Source organism: Megalobrama amblycephala, linkage group LG8 (assembly GCF_018812025.1).
Source record: "Megalobrama amblycephala isolate DHTTF-2021 linkage group LG8, ASM1881202v1, whole genome shotgun sequence".
NCBI classification, from domain to species: Eukaryota; Metazoa; Chordata; class Actinopteri; order Cypriniformes; family Xenocyprididae; genus Megalobrama; species Megalobrama amblycephala.
This window is the reverse complement of record NC_063051.1, coordinates 33,358,066-33,378,848: the sequence shown is the minus strand read 5'-3', so window position 1 is coordinate 33,378,848 and position 20,783 is coordinate 33,358,066. Positions and strand designations below refer to the sequence as shown.

At 35.9% G+C, this 20,783-nt stretch overlaps 2 protein-coding genes across 2 annotated transcripts; both read right to left on the bottom strand.

The window, feature by feature from the left end:
* Positions 1 to 3,148, bottom strand: ccr7 (chemokine (C-C motif) receptor 7). Its single transcript, XM_048200714.1, has 3 exons — positions 3,032 to 3,148; positions 2,805 to 2,845; positions 1 to 1,518 (listed from the first exon to the last, which is right to left on the bottom strand). Exons 1-3 carry the CDS (start codon positions 3,045 to 3,047, stop codon positions 451 to 453), a joined length of 1,125 nt encoding a protein of 374 aa, XP_048056671.1. The 5' UTR covers positions 3,048 to 3,148; the 3' UTR covers positions 1 to 450.
* A 4,295-nt stretch (positions 3,149 to 7,443) lies between these two features.
* Positions 7,444 to 18,617, bottom strand: notum2 (notum pectinacetylesterase 2). Its single transcript, XM_048200713.1, has 13 exons — positions 18,128 to 18,617; positions 17,752 to 17,988; positions 17,272 to 17,606; positions 16,990 to 17,042; positions 16,264 to 16,359; positions 16,120 to 16,180; positions 15,945 to 16,021; positions 15,758 to 15,857; positions 14,840 to 15,028; positions 11,366 to 11,466; positions 11,114 to 11,261; positions 10,763 to 10,810; positions 7,444 to 8,676 (listed from the first exon to the last, which is right to left on the bottom strand). The coding sequence occupies exons 1-13, from the start codon at positions 18,152 to 18,154 to the stop codon at positions 8,376 to 8,378; spliced, it is 1,773 nt and encodes a 590-aa protein (XP_048056670.1). The 5' UTR covers positions 18,155 to 18,617; the 3' UTR covers positions 7,444 to 8,375.
* Positions 18,618 to 20,783: the final 2,166 nt, after the last annotated feature.

Below are 20,783 nucleotides of genomic sequence, written 5' to 3'. Positions count from 1 at the left end.
TGTAAAAAAATGTAGATTTATTCAGTTTTAAAACAACCAAGTCATGAAAAATAACGAAGGCATATGTTAAAGAACTGTTCAGCCATAATACAGGATTATGTTGCTTATTAGTGAACAGTTAGCCTAGCTTTAAAAATGTCTCATTTACATTCAATTGATTTTGAAGTCAAGATGTTGAAGACAAAATGGCTACATCATATAACACATAGAGTGAAAGCGACTTGTTCTCTCAAAGGGCAATCAAAAAGAAGAAGTGAAAAGCTGATTGTTACTTAGCAGGAAGTTTTTGTACAATAAGTCACTGCATAAAAAATTTTGCAGTACGCCAGTATGTCACCATTCAGTCCTCCAGTTTCCTCTAAATGGAGATTATGAGGTGATTTACCACTATACAACTGAAGTAAATTTGCAAAAAATTTTTTTTTTTTTTGGGAATCTGTTCTCGAGCATTCAAGGGGAAAACGTTGTGGTGGTTTCGGTGTCCAGGCCGACAGAAGATCTTCGTTTACCACAGTGTGTATACATGAGGTGGCTCTTTTTGATACATCCCAAGTCTTTCAATAGCTTCAGGAGATCATTGCGAAACTTTACCCCAATGAAGGCGTACAGGAATGGGTTCACACAGCAGCGCAAGAAGGCCAAGGCCCTGGTCACATCCATGGCATAAAGACGACTGTTGTCCTTGTCGCATTCCTTCGTTTCCTGAGTGGTCACTCCCATGACTACGTTGTAAGGTAATTGGCTGACCACAAAGACAGCTACCACTGCAATGATAACCTTGAAGGCTTTATTCCTCTCAAAGTTCTTGGCTTGCATGAGGGTCTTGATGATGCAGATGTAACAGAACCCAATGATGACCGCTGGAAGTATAAAACCCAGGATCATCTGACTTACCAGCATCCTAATGCGGTAGTCATCGTAGCTACTGCCACTTGATACACAGGTGCCATTGACGTTGATTTCAGAGAACACCATGTCGGGTACCGAAAAGATCACCGCCATCACCCAGGTGACCAGAGAAGACACCTGTCCGTAATAGACCGCACTGGAGCGACAGCGATGAGCGGAGACGGCCTTCGTTATGGAGAAATAGCGATCTACGCTGATACAGGTGAGAAGGAACATGCCGCTGAAGAAGCTGACCTTGTAGATGGTGAACATGGCCTTGCATGTATACAGACCCAGATGCCACTTGCTCATGAAACTAGCAGCCCAGAAGGGGAGAGAAATTGCAAACAGCAGGTCAGCCATGGCTAGATTGAGCAGGTAGACGTCAGTCATCGTCTTCAGCCTCTTGAAGTAAAGGTAGGTTAAGATGACTAGAAAGTTCCCCACGAGAGCCAGGAGGCAGATGATCGTGTAGATGGTGGGCAGGAACCAGGTGCGGAAGGTACGGTTGGAGCTCTTTTCACACATTAATTCGAGCCCGCTGTAATCCACCGCTTCTGTGGAATACTCATACTCTGTTGTGGATTTTTCTTCTAATTGGTATTCAGTAGTCTCATTGGACCAGCTTTTCTGAAATAAAGGTAATGCATAAGCTTCACAAAAACCTTCCAAGTAATCAAAAAGGTGCCATTACACTATACATTTAGGCTACAACCCCAAGACTGTACATGATTCATGTTTCTGAACTGTAAAGTGCTTGAGAAAGACTTCTAATTTACAATCCTGGATTTAAAAGGTATTCAGACAAATAAGTAGACCTCCTTCTCCCAAAAATGAAAATTCTGGCGTCTTGTTCCAAACTCATTAGATTTTCTGGTAATACCGTACAATAATTTGTTAACATTAGTTAATTACGTTAGTTAATATAATATAATAATACATTTTATTTTATATAGCATCTTTAAAATCAGCTTCTCAAAGTGCTGAAAACAAGATAAAGATAACATAAAACAATGAAAAAAAACAAAAAACAAACATCAGCAAGCATATGCTACTATAGTCTTAGAAAAATGTCTTAAGTTGAGCTTTAAAATTTTTTGGTAATGCTTTACAATTAGGTTCATTAGTTAATGTATTAACTAACATGATCTAACCATGAGCAATACATTTGTCATTAATGTTAGTTAATGAAAATACAGTTGTTCATTGTTAGTTCACAGTGCATTAACAAATGCTAACAAGATTTTAATAATGTATTAGTAAATGTTGAAATTAACATGAACAAAGATTAATAAATGCTGTATAAGTGCAGTACATTATCAGTTCATGTTAACTGTTAACTAATGAACCTTATTGTAAAGTGTTACCAATTCCCCCCCCCCCCCCCCCCCCCCACATTTTTCATTGTTAGTTAATATGAACTAACAATAAAAAATACTTAATGTTAATGTTTAACTTTTACTATAACATAAAATCAAAATTTGGATCTGTTGATAACATGAGATGACATGGACTATCAATGAACAATGGCATTTTTATTAACTAACATCAGCAAAGATTATTGAATACTGTAACAAATGTATTGCACATTGCTAGTTAATATTAGTTAACTAATGGGACCTTATTGTAAAGTGTTACCACTGTAGAATGCAAAAGATGTCAGAGCGACAGCTTCAGTCACCATTCGCTTTCACTATATGCAAAATAGGTGCATTGAAAGTGAATGGTGACTGATTTTGTCATTCTAAAATCTCCTTTCGTGTTCCGTGAAAGAATAAAGGCATACAGGTTTTGAACAATGAGTAGGGTGGGTAAATGATGACAGAAGTTTCATCTTTGGGTGAAATATCCCTCTGGAATTAGAAGTCAAAATAAAATGTGCGTGCAGCTTGTCTTGGTTTAATCCATGAAATTACCTTTATGTGGCTGGACCATATCAGCAGCATAGGACAAAAAACTGTCAATGAAAGACACAGTGTCAGAAAGTATACATAATGATGAATTCCATTCATAGGCAAGAAAAAGTTTTAAAATGGATTTATTAGAGCTATACACTAATGGATCGCTTTCCTTCTTTAACCACATCCTCTACATTTTTAAAGATTTGTAAAGTGTAATTAAGCAGATTCATTTCTAGTCTTACCGGTAAACGCATGCATGATTTCAGATGACTTTCTCTTTGAATGTTTCAGCAGGACTGCTAACAACACAGTGAATACGAGAGCTCTGCTGTGTTAAAAAGGTGAAGCACCACTTTTAACTTCGTAGCCAAGACCAGAGGAAAGGGTTTTCACCGCAGCCTGCTGTGTTTCAAGAAAAACAACATCTTACCTTTGCACAAGAATAAAGTTGTTCTCATTATATTCATCTAATTTTAAATACTTCACCTCTGCTATGTTCACTAAATTAAACAAATTTATAATAATTGAAAAAACAAAATGTACAAAATCTATTTGCAGTTTTTGTTTAGTATTGTGACTGTCTGCTTATCATTTCGGTTGTAATTTCTTAAACACTACGCCATAATAATTGAGTTTTGAAGATATAATTTTCAATTATATTTATTCACTAAGGCACAAATTTGGTAATGAGGCATGTGGTAAAAGTGCTTTTATACAATGTGACTCAAGTGTAGACAGGATCTAAATGATGGAATACCATTAATGTGATGATTCAGATATAATTAGTTTATTTGATTATTATAAAGCATGATTTTTGTAAAGTATCACATCACAGCATGCCTTTCTTCTGACTATTCTGTAATGTTTTGTAATGTTTTACAAAATGTGTGTAGGGTATAGATCAGTGCAGACTATAAAACAACAAAAACAATTCAATTAACATGCTTTTCCACTCTCTTTTGTTTTTTAAAGTTCCTTGTCCTCAACCACTGTCATTTCCCCCACTATAAGTTTCAACTTTGCACAGGTACAAGCACTGCTGCACGTGTGCAGTTGTGGGTTTGTGTGTACATTACTGCCAGGAAAAGAGGCCTAAGCAGGAAGACGTGTTTCGGCCACAACTCAGGTGATTTGCGTGGTAAAGGAACTGCTGCAGCTAACTCGCACAGACTGAGAATAAACCTCAGTTGGTACGATCACCTGTACACTTACCTGCTTAGACAAAAACCATTGGTGTTTGTGGGTTTTGTTTTTTGCTAATAAGTGACCATAAGTTTGAGCAGAATCTTTTTTTTTTTTTTTTTTTAAGAGTTTTATGCTAAAAAATGCTAAAAAACAAAGATTATGGTCTTATACAACAGAATGCAATGAAACAGAACTTGTCCACAGAATATATGTGCATTGGATTATAAAAAAATAAAAACATAAAAAATAAAATTGTTCTGTTATGTCATAAAAATATATTCAATTTACGTTTAAATAAAAATAAAAGCTAAGCAAAAAAGGTTACACTCAAAAAAAAAAGTATCTGATAATCCAGGAAAATTTTTAAAAGATAGTCATGGGCAAAGGCGAAACAACTTTTTTATAAGCAGGTCATAGATGTTTACAGCTATCAAGCTTCGAGTTTCATCAAAAGAGATCAAAGAGAAAGAGAGAGAAAAGAAACACGCAGGCCCCCACCCCAAAATCACAAAGAAATCAACACACCAATGAAAGTTCCCTTTTCTCAAACCACCTTGAGTAAAAAAACAAAGCTTTGCATGTCGTTTCATGGAAAGTTTGTCAAAGTGCACGCAAGCATGTGCACTTTTAGACAGTGGCCTATGACCGACTGTTGGGTATATCTCTATATCTGTCACTGTAATTTATAGTAGTTGACAAATGGTTTGACTGTGGTTTGAATTAAAACAGGAAGTTGTAACCTAAACAACAATACATTATCTTGGTATGATAAATGGTGGGGTAAAAAATTAAAACCCAACCTGAGCAACCCGAGACCACTTTGCTGATTTCACTTTGCCAAACAGACATCAAGAAGATCAATATATTAAAACATTTTTTAGCTTATTTACTAGCTATTCAAATAAATAGTGGTATTTTATGTGCATTTTAATCAGTTGCAAATTACATAGGCATTATAGAGTGCAACAGTTGTGCGCTTCAAGGTTGTTTATCGATAGCATTTTCTTCCATTGAAGCCGTTAGCCTGCATTATGTCAACTAAAATAGCCTAATTGTGTTTAACAGTGGAATTCGTCTTGAAAAAATACATTACCCATGATGCTGTACAGAAAATTCACAAATCAGAGAGCAACGTGCCGAAAGATCTAGTTGACTCCGCCCACTTCCACACAGCACCGCAAATGGCGTAATCAAGTCAGTCTCTCTACACTCTCAAAATACTTAAAGAATGCTAAAAATGCTTCTAGAACCAACTCCGCTGATAGAATTCCAGTATATCAAATATTATTGGATGTGACACGAGGCATCGCTTGCATTGCTGCTCTATAGTGGTTTAGCCACCTCTGGTATCAAAGTAAATTAAAGTTAAATGCTTCTGAATTTGCACCTGAAACTTTGAACATTTACACAAAATATTTAATCAGAAGAATAGCCAAAATATTGTTGGATGTGAACACAAATCTTTTCAACTTTCATTTAGGAAAAAGTTTCAATGCAATACATTTTGCACATCTTCTGTGAAATACAGTAGATTCTGGAGATGGTATCTGCACTATAGCACGAAAGGTAGCAGCTTGATAACCTGAAGTGACTTCAGACCGTTATTCAAACAGGAAGCCAGGCTAAACTTGTCTGTATAGTTATATGACCTGTTTCCCCCACTGTTTTGTTACTTCTCAAATGAATTGTTTGTGCATGGATATAATTGTGAAATTCCCCTCTCGAGTCTAGAAATATTGTGTTTTAACATTGCTGAGAAGTGTCTTAGTCATGTTTTTGCTTAATTACGTATGTGAAAACATTACTTTTTACCCATGAAACTCCCCCTCAAACTTTCCACTTGAATCTTTTAGGAAATTGCATGGGAAACAAAACCTCGCAGCCCTGCCAGACATTAGCCTAAAAGCTTTTCATTAATTCATCCATTCTCCAAACTGCTTATCCTCTGTAGGGTCCAGCATCTCGGGCCACCCTGGACAGATGGCCAGATAAAAGCTTTTCAACATCCTCATATTATTAAATAGTGTCCTTTAAAGACATTTAAGAAATGAAGAAGTCTAAAACACATTTCAGATTAAAGAAAAAAGAAAAGAAATGCAGTTCAAACAGGAATGTAGAAATCTTGAAATTCCAGTCCATAATGTTCAATTTAGTTCAATATTGTTATCTTTTCATATGATGTGCAACCTGATATTACCGAAAGCAACAATACAGCTAGTTGAAGAGTGGAAATACTATATCTGATAAGAGTGTGGTTTAGCACATAGCTAGACATCATTCTGGGTTTGAACAACAATTGCTCAAGCCACATTACAAACAGATCAGTTCAAACACAGCAGTTATCTGTGCCATTCCCCTTCAATTTTCAATTCCCTTTATTATTATTTGTTATTTATACAAGTTTTTATGTTGATTTACACATTATAGTTCAGTCAGGTTGGAAAGCATCCATTATTCTACTACTACTAAACCCACAGTGATGTTTGTCATATGGATTCTCTGGCTCTTCAGGTACATTAAAACTAGGGCTGGACAATTAATCGAAAAATGATTGAAGCCGAAATTCAGAACCTCTAACCGATGTAATTTTCCCATGTCGGTTGACGTGACTCCGCCCCGTCCAGTCAGCGGCATGGAGGCAAACACAGAGTCGACACACACAAATGGCGCGCAAACAGTTAGCCCTGGAGTGAGATCACTTTCACTTGCGTCTTCACTCAATTTTATTGATTTATCACTAAAGTAGCTTAGAAACTCAAGTTATAGCATATATTTTATATATTCTAACTACTTACAACCCACAGCTTCACAATTAATAGAGAGACGGTATGACTAATTCACACACGCAGTCGCTCTCATTACTGGTACTGTGCTAATTTATCTGTATCTGACTACAATGAGCAGAAATATGTAAGAAATGTTACGAACCATAGATAAAATAACTGCTGAAAGTGAGCTGCTATATCAGAGCACTCTTTCATTAGGGAAAAAAATATCACACCTTTAATAGTCAAGCATATTTACAGTGCAAACCTTTTAAGTGTTTAAGTGGAAAAAAAAATTGTTCATTAATTGGAATAAAGGTAAAATGTTCAATTAATCGCGATTTTAGGTCATAATCTTCAGCCCTAATTAAAACACACATGTTCGTTTTTGTGAATTGCAGGAAAGTTCCATAGGCGTAATGGTTTTTATACTGTACAAACCGTATTTTCTATCCCCCAACACTACTAAACCTAACCATCACAGGAAACTGTGCACATTTTTACTTTCTCACAAAATCTCATTCTGTATGATTTATAAGCCTTTTGAAAAGTGGGGACATGGGTAATGTCCTCATAAGTCACCCTCTCCTTGTAATACCTATGTCATACCCATGTCATTATACAAATTTGTGTCCTGATATGTCACAAAAACATACACACACACACACACACACTTTGAGATAGCAGGTGTCTAAAACATCTTGTACATATAAAAGCTTCCATTCGTCTTTTATTAGTGTTCAAGAATTCAAACAAACTATAAATGTCAAAAGAACTTAATGGATATTACAGATCATGACAATAGACAAGAAGTATAATTATGTGGATGTGCAATTATATTTAAAGTAGATGTTTTTCTTTTGTATTTGAGGATGGTTGTCAAATATGTAATTGCACACTTATTATGCATATATAAGGCAAAAATAAACAGATACCACATTTATCCATTCACATCAATGTATGCCATTTTTATGACTCCTGTCTATAAAATGGACTACAATGTCTTAAAACAACATGCACTTGCTAAAAAATAATGAAGATACATAACGTAGAGTAAGTATTGTGGCAGGAAGTTTGGAAAATGTGGTTACTGCAATGTTCTGCTGTCCTGTCATGTTTTTCTTTCTTTTCTTTTTTTTCTTTTTTGAAGACAAATGCAGTTATTAGGCTGCTCGCTGATTTTCTCCAAAATGCGATGGAAAGACAAACATCCTACTAAATCCTTGTTGATTTGCAACTTGTAGATTCTTCAGATTTAATAACAGTAAATTCAGCTCTTTTTAGGTTAGGGTTAGAACAGCATGATGCTGTTTAGACAGTTTTAGCTAAAACATTGAATTTAGACACTAGTTCTCTTACTGAAGTGATGAATTGGATTATTTAGCAGTTGTGATAACCATTGATTAACTGTGTCTAGAGGCACTCAGGATCGCTCACTTGGAGAACCCGAAATCATTCCTGTTGATAGAACATGTTTTTAAAGGCAGACTGTCGGTACTGAAATCCAGTGACGTGTTCACTAGACAAACCCAGGTCCATCTCTGGAAGTGGCCAGAGAGGAAGCCACTGAACAATCTCTAAAGTATGGATGAGGTGAACTGTGTCGATGAGAACACCACCGCTCGCTAATGCTAATTTAGCCACCGTTGCTGACCATGCTGGCTGAAATATCCCTGCTTACATCCAAGCCGAGCTTTTGCAGGTCCAAGCCCATACTGGCCAGGACTTGGAGCAGAGTCATCTCCTGCTGTGTGGCCTGGTCAATCAGGGCTGGACAAGTTGGATTGCACTGTGGCCATTGACAGTTATCGATGAGATGAAAGGGACAGCCCTTCAGAGCGGTTTTGCTGTTCTTAGTGGCCTCCTGAAGACTTTTGTCCCAGCACTGCAGAGCACGGGAAAGTGACGTCCCCTTGACCTGGAAATCCATCCAATTACTGAAAGACAAAAAAATAGGATAGGAAAAATTGGCCCTTTTTTATTTTTTTTTTTTATTTTTTTTGCTCATATGTGTTTTTTCATAACAGTGTGAGCAGCACAGACTACACAGAATCTGATCTTTTCCTAAATCAGATTTCACAATTCAGTTTTTCTTTGCAAAGATTTTACATATCGGTAGTTCTTTGGTCACTCTGTGAATATTGAAGGCTGCTGCTAATGTAGACAGTGGAGGTACAGTGAAGTGTTAGAACTAAATAAGTATTCCAGCGAGAGGTCTATACAAGCAAAACTTGAGAGGTTTATCATCAGTATTTAAATATTATCTCCTCATCCTCCTCTCCGTCATCCTTACAAAAAAACAAACAAGTGTGCTATTATTATATTTCTTTTTCTTTTTCTTATTATATTACTTTTTATGTACTTCTCAGAAATATACTTAAGTATACTTGACAGAAAAGTGTATTTGGCCTATACTTGTACTCAATCTTTTGATCGAGATATAGGCCTACTTAAAAGTATAATTAATACTTAAGTATTCTAAGTATACTTGGCTTGAGTTGTGTTTACTCTTATGATTGAGTAGCCTATTAAATACTTTTTTCACATAGTTTTGCATACTTACATAGTTTGAGTATGTGAATTTTTGTTTAGTCCACTTGTAGTGTATATAAAAATATACTTAAAATCTACCTAAAGTACAATATTTCAAGCATAGTAGTATACTTAAAGTGCAAAAATAATATATAAATAGTAAACTATAAATATGATGTTAAAGCAGAACTCAGTAAGATTTGCGAAGCTCCCCCTACAGTTTCTTTCAGTGAATCACACTGTCATAAATACTCCAAGCGCAGCTCTGGACTACAACGACTACAACGCTCACCAGCGCAGTAGTTTTGCAAATACAGTACACTCGATGGAGGTGGGTAATTTTCGAAATTGTCTTATAAAGTCATAATATATACATTGTTTTTGAATTAACGTAAAGCATTTTGTCACTCTCACGTGAACGTGAACATGAGGCGAGATTGTGTCGGGTCGATGCAGCTCAACTTGCAAGTGCTGTATTCTGGCGTAGACGTGCCAGAGGGGGTTAGTGCACACCTCAAACACACCACTACAAGTCCATTAACCATCGTAAGGACTTGGAAAACTATTTATGAAGGTAAAAAAGTTACTTAGTTCTGCTTTAAGTTCACTTAAAGAAAACTCACAAGTCTACTTGAAGTACAAAACTACTAAACTAGAAGTTTACTGAGAGTATACTTCAAACTAAAAAATGTGCTGTAAGTATTTGACTAGTAATCTATCAGTACCTGTGAGTTCACTGCAGTACAAACAAAAAAACGTAGTTGTGTACTCAAAGTTTACTACTGTTACACTTAAAGTATACCAAGTATTGACATTGACAAGTCCCAAGTATTGACATAGTACACTTACAATACTACTAGTACATTGATGTTAGTATACGCACTACATTAAGTATACTTAAGTATATAAACTTTACTTAACTTTACTTAGGTTAGATAATGTTAACCAATAGTGAAACAGCTATTTAGGCATTGTTTTAGCAAACGACAATATAGGTCTGAAATGGAATTGCTCTACATTTTCCCATTATTAATAATGTTTAAATAGGAAATCAGCCACATTACAGAAGTAAAACGGGTTCTGAACAAGTGCTTAAGTTTGGAAACTTTTTTGATTCCTAATGTCATTTTTAGTGTACCAATATGGTGTACCATTTAATTAATATTAACATTAATTATATATTAAATTAATTACAACTATATTCATTATTATAAAGTGGCAATAATTATCATTTTAATGTCACTTAAGCCTAATCAGTCTCTTTATAAGCGGCTGGAAGCTGTGTTTCTCCATAGTTTTCTGGTTCACCTCACAAATCATCTGTCCCACTGCTCTCTCAGCTGAGCTCATAGAGGGAGCCATTAATTAAGTGTGAAACCATGAGGTGGCATTTTGGTGACACCTAGAATGCACCATGATGGATGAGTGTTCAAATGCAGGCGTATGAGCTCACCCATGAGGAGTGTGTCTCAGGGTGCCTGGTGTCCTTACCTTTTGGTTATCAAAGTGTGGGAAAGACAGGAGGGTGCGAACACGGCCCTAAAACAACACAGAGAAGGACATTTTAGTACACTTTAGTAAGATATTCAGCCTTTAGCAAAACACAGGTTCACGGTTGTTTTTACCATTTTGGCTATTTGTAAAACATTATCAAAAAGATTCTTATTAAAATCCTAGAATGAATAGTAATTATCAAATTAATATCAAATTTTATAAGGTTACACTTTTGATGACATGATTTTGACGTGATTATTCAGCTATTAGTATCTATTTAGCTGTTCTGGAGACATATTTAGCAAGTACAAGTAATATACTAATATACTATGAAGGTAATGTACTCACGTAACATCTTTGAGAGAGTTTTTGAACTCTTTTCCCAGGTTTTGCATGTAGGTCCACTGCTGCTCTGAGAGTGACTGGCCGCCTATATAAATGTTCTCCACTCGTAGCTGTTCCTCATCAAACAACCACTGCACCACAAATAGCGGAGCTACAAAGGGACACATCCTTATTTTAAAGGAAGTAATTCTTATTAGCATTAGCCACTTCTGTGAAAATGTTTTCATCCATATCGCACAGACAGCACACCCTCACCAGTTATGTAGGAGTACAGTTTGTGTCCAAAAAAGCATTGCCAATCCTCGCCTCTTTTATACTGCTGCTTGCACTTTTCTGGAACAACACCACTCCACAACCTAACAGAGATATAAAATCAGAAAACGACAATATGTGGGTGAGTTATGCACTGAAGTTTAAGTCAAATGCCTAATTGTAAGTATGAGCAACAGTAGCAACAGCAACTTGCTTTAGAAACAACATACACATGTATTTTTGGTCTTCCTTTGTGAAAAAGAAGTGCACTTAATTGTGCACTTGTAGTGAATTCTTAAAAGTATATTTAAAAAAACTGTACTTGCATGTAAAATAATATGATATCACTTTTTTAACTTTAGTTAGTGTGTAATGTTGTTGTTATAAATTAAACAACATCTGCAAAGTTACAACGCTCAAAGTTCAATTCAAAGGGAGATCATTTCTTTTTTTACAAAAATTGCTTTTTAAGGACTACAACAAACGACTGGTAGGGACTACAACGAGCTTTCTACCCCAAAATTCACATAAACCCTGTCCCTGAGAACACGAAACGAATGGGGTGAGGCCATGTTGGGCTGCTTTAGAGAAGAGGAAGAGTTGTTGTGGTAGAGTGTTGTTGTCATGCCGTTATTTTATGTCGGACTGCTTCACAAATGAGGGTCAATTCAATGCTGGATTTGCACAAAAGATTAACATGACGGCACATTTTAGTCGATGTGTTGAATCAACTCCACAGCAACTACATAAATTTATCCACTAATCATTCAGAAACGTCCAGTTTCATTTCAAAAGTCTCTCCATCAGTGTCGACTCCGGTTTGAACAATGTAAGGCTGAACACCGTTACTGACAATCCTAATTTTGGCTGCGTGAGATTCTCCAGCTTTGTTGTTGTTGAGCTGTTAAAGCTCCGCCCTCTTCTGGAAAGGGGGCCGGGAGCAGCAGCTCATTTGCATTTACAGGGACACACATAAAAACGGCATGTTTTTGCTCACACCCAAATAGGAGCAAATTTGACAAGCTATAATAAATGATCTGTGGGGTATTTTGAGCTGAAACTTCACAGACACATTCTGGGGACACCAGAGACTTATATTACATCTTGTAAAAGGGGCATTATAGTTCCCCTTTAATGAAATAAAAGGTCACTTAAGTGTTACAGGGCTTAGATTAAGCCAGGATTATGCCTTAGTTCAATTAATTAGCTTTTCTAAAAAAAAGTGCCGTATAAAAAAACATTACTGGTGTGCATCTTCAGACAAAACAATGGCAATGCCAGTTTTTAAAAATAAGTCAGTGCAAGTTGTTTCAGTTAAAACAGATCAAACATGCATTTTACATCTGGGACTAGGTTTAAGTCTTGTCTTTGAAACCGGGGGTATGTTTTTAACATACTAAAGTACACTTTGTAATATGTCAAATTTAAAGTTTTACTTTGACCATAAATGCTTGTCAGTACATTTGGCAGTACACTTTAACCATATTTCAAAGACAATAGAATTAATTATGAAATTACACATAAAGATATACTTAAGTCCTATTTAAGTGGGTCAAAAAAAGCACTCTTGATGTCAAATAATTGCATTTAATATACATTTAAAGTATAATACATTTTCATTGAATTGTAAATAACATGCAATTAAGTGTCCTAAATCATTACATTCAGTTAATTCTTAAGTATATTATTTTAGAAGTATAATAGTTCCGTAATAAGTAGGCTACTTTTTTTAAAAGTATGCTCTCTTTCTTTTTCACAAGGGTTGTCATGGTTATTGCTAATGTAATAAATTCGGTAATACTGTTCCATTGTTATTGAATAACTGCACAGGAACAAATGAGTAACACAATATTAACATTCTAGTAACAATTAACCAACAAAAAACCCCCTCTGATTAATGAATTAGTAAGTAATAGCGCTCGGTTGAATGAGGTACTTCACTATTAGCTAATCAACCAGTTTTTCATACCTCCCAGATGACTACTAATAACTACAATACGGAAGAGGATTAGGGCCAAGCAATAATAAAAAAATAAAACCATCTCGAGATTAAAGTTTTTAAATTTCGAGAAAAAACTCATTAAATTTTGAGAAAAAAGTCGAGATAAAATGTTGAGAATAAACTTGTTAAATTACGAGAAAAAACTCGTTAAATTACGAATTTGTTCTCATAATTTAACGACTTTTTTCTCGTAATTTAATGACTTTATTCTCATAATTTAATGAGTTTATTCTCAACATTTTATCTCGACTTTTTTCTCGAAATTTAACAACATTTTTCTCATAATTTAACGGATATGTTCTCGTAATTTAACGACTTTTTCTCGTAATTTAACGAGTTTATTCTCAACATTTTATCTCGACTTTTTTCTTGAAATTTAACGAGTTTTTTCTCATAATTTAATGAGTTTATTCTCAACATTTTATCTCGACTTTTTTCTCAAAATTTAACACGTTTTTTCTCAAAATTTAACAACTTTAATCTCGAGATGGTTTTATTTTTTTATTATTGCTTGGCCCTAATCCTCTTCCATACTACAAAGCTTAATTAATGTGAATATTGCATAATGTATAGTTAACTGAAAAGTGAAAACAACTTTTTTCTCGTAATTTAATGACTTTATTCTCAACATTTTATCTCAACTTTTTTCTTGAAATTTAATGAGTTTTTTCTCGTAATTTAATGAGTTTATTCTCAACATTTTATCTCGACTTTTTTCTCGAAATTTAACGAGTTTTTTCTCGAAATTTAACAACTTTAATCTCGAGATGGTTTTATTTTTTTATTATTGCTTGGCCCTAATCCTCTTCCATAATACAAAGCTTCATAATTAATGCGAATATTGCATAATGTATAGTTAATTGAAAAGTGAAAATCATGGTAGTAATGACTCAAGTTTTACTACATCCAAGGAATTACTAATTATTTTGGAACAGTATTCTAAAGTGAAAAGGATGATAACTCTCTAGTAATGACTGAAGTCATTGTAAGCTTTTGAAGTTTTTGTAAGATTTTGGATAGTAATTGGTTCTTCTGACAGATTTGGTAACACTTGAATCATTACTAGTGGGTTACCATGATCTTCACATTAGAATACTGATCCAAATAATTAGTAATTCCTTTAGAAGATGTAGTAACACTTGAGTTATCACTATCCAAAACCTTAAAAGTTTACAATGACTTCAGTCATTACTATCATGCTTTTCACTTTAGAAAATCATTCCAAATAATCAACTTATTCCTTCTGAAGGATTTGGTAATATTTGAGTCATTACTAGTAGGTTACCATGATCTTCACTTTAGAATTAATTATGCATTATTCATGTTAATTATGAACCTGTATATAGTAGTTCTTAGTAGTCCTTTGGGAGGAACAGTATTCTAAAGTGTTACCATAAATTCAGTTAATATGGATTAAACTATAAATTAAAATGTTACCAAAACCACATAAATTGAAATTAGAGTGTATACTTTACCGAAGTCCTTTTTTTATGGCATCTACAGGGGTGCAGGAGGCACTGTCTGGACAGTCAGGAACTTTTTGCTGTTTACTTTCCAGAAACCAGCCTGAGTCGACAAGGCCGCGCACCTGAGCATCTGCACCCTGCTGCTCCAGAAGACTGGACACCTTATCAATGTTCAGCAGCACACCTGTTCCACCAGCACTGCAGGACAGAATAAGAACCTAAGTCTGGTTTCACTCCCAAAATATTACCTCAGCCCCCAAAATCTAGTTTGTCAAACTATTTAGCAACAAATATTGCTCTGAATGTGAAATGGCTTTAACAAATGCTTTAAGAAAACCAGCAAACGTGTTGCTAACCTTGGAAGAATCCTGCATGGCAGGACATATATATAGATTATTATGTCATTGTCTATACCGCATCACAGGCTGCAGTAAAAAATTTTATGGAAGACAACAGGATGTGCTGAAAATAGTGCTTCGGTCAGTGTTGTGTAAGGAGGTGGTGTTGTGGTAAAACTCAAGGGGTGGTCCATGGACGGGAATAGGATTTCATGGTACTCCAGGTGGCTCTGGTTCAATTGTTCAAAGCATCTTGTTATTAGATCTCAAAATGCAGCAACAGGTATAATGGGTGTTGTCTTTGTTTATGAGTGAATTCAAATCCAATTCTGGGATTTATAATAGTTATAGTTCTTGGACTGTGGAAACAAATTGCAGAACAGACACAAATGTAATTGTCTGAGCAATAATAATAATAATAATAATAATAATAATAATAATAATTAACCTCTAATCACATTATTTAGGGATTAATACTATTAATTAATCCTTTCTATTATTTGAGGAACATAAAGATATTAGATGCAAATCAATGTCATATCTATTTTATGTCAACTTCAGTTTAGTAACACAGCCAGTGAGATCTCACCTTGTTCCTGCCAACATCACAACTTTGGCTTGTTTCAGTCCTTTTGGGCCAAGATCTTTGATCACCTCCCGAATGATTTGAGATCCCATGAAAGCATATTCTATGGCAAAATAAAAAAATAGAGGATGCTAATTTTGGAAAACAAAAACGGTAATGGTCAGACCTAATATATCACTCAAAAACGTACCTGTTTCTTTTCCCTGTTTGGATTTTGGCGCTGCTTTGTTACCACTCCACACATCACTTGAACAGTAGGGAACAAACCTAGTCACATAAGATACACCAGATAAGATACACAAGTCAGTTTGATGTTAATTATAAAGGTAATATAAATCTCACTCTTGAATTTTTCTGAAACTTACACAATATTGGCATTATACCAGTGAGGATTTTCCTCAGCTTGTGTTGATAGTAAACCACTCCCTGCAAATAATTGTTTTCATTAGGGTGGTTTGCGTGACTAGCTAGCAGATATGTTGCTGTGTGTCTGGTTAATTGCAGCCTACCTTTGCGTGTCTGTGGCCAGTCAGCTGAGCTCATAAGTCGGGGGATTGTTTTGTATCTGGAATCGCAGGTCTCTTTGTTGTAGCAGCACCAGCCACCTAAATATGATTCATTGGATTCAACCTCACATTAGCCATCCTTAAAGAAGACTTCAGAAGATTAGACAGTTTGAACTGTATTGACACACATTTGCTGTATTTACCTTGCTATTCCTCCCTTCTGGTAAAAAGAACAACTTGCAGTAGAGAGGATAAAGATTTAATCTCCTATAGTATATAGTCTATTTTATACTTTTAAAATTCTTTTTTATTCACAAAAACAGCACAATGTACACTGATTACATGTCAGCCCTATTAGAGCAGTTACAGCTTATTATTATTACAATTACATGTTTTGTAAGTTTGCTAGTCTCTCCCCCTCCATTTAAAGTCACTTCCTCTTGTTGAGGCTTTCCAAGAAAAGAGGAGCATGATTTATGTGCTCTCTCCTTGTTCTCCTTCTTGCATTGTTTAATTTTGACATGGCTAATTCAACATTGCATGTAACTTTTCTTGTCCAGTGACACTATATATGTTCTCGACATACTGGTGAACCAGCATGATGTGACGTGCTCCAAAAAAGCACGAAAAATTGTCTAAGAAGATGACCAGCAGTCAAAATAACGCAGAGCACCGCATTTAAGCCCGCTGACCTCTCTCGACAAAATTAACTTCGTTTTAAATACTCACCTTCCAAAAATATCAGCCATCTCTTACTTCCTTTGAACTCCTTTAGGTAAAACCTATGGGCCACAAATAAATATAGATGGTCTAGGGAACATGGCCATATCAGGACATTTTCAAAACTGTCAAAGAACCAATATTTAACGTGACATCGGTCTTACAGTCCATTAAGTTGACGCATACAGTTTCTAGAATGATAATCAAATTTGTTTAATTAGGAACTGAAAATTGCCAAGTTTCTTAAGTGCACCTCTGGCTTGCAGTGAAGATGTCAGTGCTGTGTCTTACCCAGCGGCAGTTCCGTCGTTGCATGTCACTAAAGTGTTTTTAAGAAAGTACAGCTTCATTTCATCAACAGGCTTGTTGACAGATGCGCTTTGTTGGCTGGTGCCACGACCTCCGGGATTTGTTTCTTTACTGGAATCGGCAGCACCTGCCAACCCAGGGTTTGGGTCATCCTCAGGGCCATGCTGGGCCGCCTCTATAGCTTGGCTGTTGGGCTTCTTTGCAGGTTTTCCACCCGCCTTAGCATTGCGATTGTTGTTCTGGCAAGAAATGACTCCCAGCAGAAGCAGGAACACAACATGACACAGAATATTCATATCAAATCCGACAGGACCTCCCTAAAAAGGCCATATAGAACAGTCAAACAATCTTCATTTTTATCATGAAGGGCCCATGCTTTGAAAAGACATTGCTTAATCTGCCACCACCAATGAAATTACAAGCGATCAACCTTATCGCCACGATTTTAAAATGAACACTCACCCCTTTAAGCAACTGGTCCTGGTCCCCTTGGCGTCTTGGAGAGCAAAAAATCCTCAGGCGCTGTGGGAAAGGTGGTTTTCGAATTGATGCTATGCCGGCGTCCTGAACGGATCTTTGTCTTTGGTTGTGGTCCGTGCTAGATTTTATAGTGCCACCATATGGGCAGCATTTCTCAACATCCCCTTTGAGCTGGTGCCAGCTCTGGGCTGCAACCAATGACACACCAAACCTGGACGTCTAATGGCGAGGAGAAAAGATAACATGCGCTCTCCCAACCATATTTCAAAGACTTCCCCTCCCCATCTAACTTAGTCTCACAACAAGCCCTCCCGCCCTTCCCTCGACTTTGATTTAAACACCTACATGGTTGAAATACCTGCATAACCCTGCAGCTACATGGCATGTGGCTCTAGGTCATTGGAGCAGACCTCTCCCTGCTCACTCTAATATGGAGAAACTCTTCACTCACTTGAAATAATCCTGTGACTGTCTCTTCTGAAAATCAATTAAAGAAAGAGCCGTTTGTAAAATGGCAATGAATTGTGCAGAGATTTACAAAGTATCTGCTGATTTTCAAACAGGCTTGATGTGTGACCTTCACATAAAGCTGCAGCTGATAGACTGATGCTGTCAGAATCCACTCCGCTTATCTATCATGGTGAAATGTATATCGATGACGTTATGGAAAGTTTGTTACATGTATCTTTGCGTCTGACCAACTAAAGCATTATACTTCCATCTAAATACAAGCTTGAAAAAGGCCCCTTTATTAGATTGTGACATGAGAATTTTCTACAAACATTGTGGTAGTCAAAAAGTTTTATCGCTTGGTATAACTTAAAAAAGATTGGTATAATAAAAGTTAAAAGAAATGTTATTTCAAGCTATTTGATAATAGAAACTGCAACAAAATCCTGCTAATAAATTTCTAGACAATGAAAAATGTTAAGTAACCAATTAAAATAAAATAATAGTAAGAAACCAACTGACAACATCCAGAAAACTGCCGCAAAAAAAATACAGTATTTATTCAGTAATAATTCACAAATTGCAAATCCATATTCAGGGGAAACAGAAGGCAGGAGTATTTGAAACTGATCTGGGATAGCTTTAGGCTGACGTAGTGATCAGCAAAAGAGAGTGTGGCCTCTGTTAGTCTCATCAATGAAATGTACACCATCCTTCCATGTCAATCAGCCATTAATGAGCCTCAAGAAAAGGGTTGGCGGTGAGACGCACTGAGATTCTCTACTTATAATCCAAGACATTCAATAAATAAATAAATAAAATCCATAAAATAATAATAAAAAGCCTTACATAATATTAACCAATCGGTCATTCCTCCAAAACAATACAAAAGAATCCTAAATAAAGCCATGGGCTTAGGAGGCAAAAACCACACCTGCTATACCCAGCTTTGGTTAAAAAAATAAAATAAAAATAAGATGCTGCATTCAGAAACACACTTACCTGTTTCTTAACTATAAAGGTTGTTACATATTTAGGGCTTTTCACACTTGAAAGAGTTTACCCTGGGTCATTCTAAACCCCCTGGTAAAAAGAATCCTGGGTCATTTTTATTCATACTCATACTATAAACGGGGTTAACCTTAAAGGATTAGTCCACTTTTAAATACACTTTTCCTGATAAATTTACTCACCCCCATGTCATCCAAGATGTTAATGTCTTTCTTTCGTCAGTCGAAAAGAAATGAAGGTTTTTGAGGAAAACATTCCAGGATTTTTCTCCTTACAGTGGATTTCAATGGCTACCAACAGATTGAAGGTCAAAATTACAGTTTCAGTGCAGCTTCAAGGGCTTTAAACGATACCAGATGAGTAATAAGGGTCTTATCTAGCGAATCGATCGGTCATTTTCGAAAAAAAAATACAACCGTTTATGCTTTATAAACAAAATATCGCCTTGAACGTACTTTCCGCTTCCGCATTCTTCATAACGCTTACGCTGAATGTTCTACGCCTTCCCTATTCTACTTACGGAACGAACGCGGCGCCAGTTTCGTTTTTTTCCGTAACTTGAATAGGAAAGGCGTAGGACATTCGGCGTAAGCGTTATGAAGAATGTGGAAGCGGAAAGTACGTTCAAGGCGATATTTTGTTTATAAAGCATAAACGGTTGTATTTTTTTTCGAAAATGACCGATCGATAATAATCCTGGAATGTTTTCCTCAAAAACCTTTATTTCTTTTCGACTGAAGAGAGAAAGACATGAACATCTTGGATGACATGGGGGTGAGTAAATTTATCAGGAAAAGTGTATTTAAAAGTGGACTAATCCATTAATCCTGGGTATTCATAAACTACCGTTTCAAACTGCACATTCCTAAACCCCGGGTTAAAGTGCTTATCTACATATTTGCAGTGTCGGTGTCACTGATGGACAAACGCAGCACATGACCTGTTTATATCACTGACTGTAATATCACGTTTTTTCTTGAACATTTTTTGAACTATAAAGGTAAGAATGATGGTATTTTCTTAACTCCAATTGTCGCATTTTGCATCTCCGTTTGACATTTTTCCTGACTGCTAAGCATCTAGTCATAGTATTCTAATACACCACATTGTTTCACACTGTGCAAGTTTGGCACCGCAATGTGGAGTTAACAGCTCCGGAGCAGGGTTTCATAGCCCCGGGTAAAACGCGGTACTAACCCCGCTTCTAAATAACCCTGATAAACCAGGGTTAAGTGCAGTGTGAAAATCCATTTAAAGTTTTTCCACAATCAGATTATTGGTGTAATTTTATAATCTTATATCTTGTAGGTTTTTTGTAATCTTTAAGAAGGATAAACCAGATTCAGCATAACTCAGCATAATTAACCATTATTTTATCCTCCACTTTTGCTTAATAATTTATATTTTGCTTAATAATTTATAATATAATAAGATTAAGGTTGCTTAACCTGGACTTCTCGTATAGGCGCAGTTTTAGACTCAAGATGTTTTTACCTCTCATTGTGTTGTAAGACCTGAAGTCTTTAAAGTGTTGCCAGAAATGCTTTAGATAT

Excerpts from the sequence above, each read along its gene's own strand:
- ccr7 (XM_048200714.1), bottom strand. Across the intron at positions 1,519-2,804 it reads TATGGTCCAGCCACATAAAG|AAAAGCTGGTCCAATGAGAC; the intron begins GTAATTTCATGG and ends CCTTTATTTCAG.
- notum2 (XM_048200713.1), bottom strand. The coding sequence starts at position 18,154 with ATGCCATGTAGCTGCAGGGTTATGCAG. Across the intron at positions 15,858-15,944 it reads CAAACAGGGAAAAGAAACAG|AATATGCTTTCATGGGATCT; the intron begins GTACGTTTTTGA and ends ATTTTGCCATAG. Across the intron at positions 10,811-11,113 it reads AACTCTCTCAAAGATGTTAC|GGCCGTGTTCGCACCCTCCT; the intron begins GTGAGTACATTA and ends GTGTTGTTTTAG.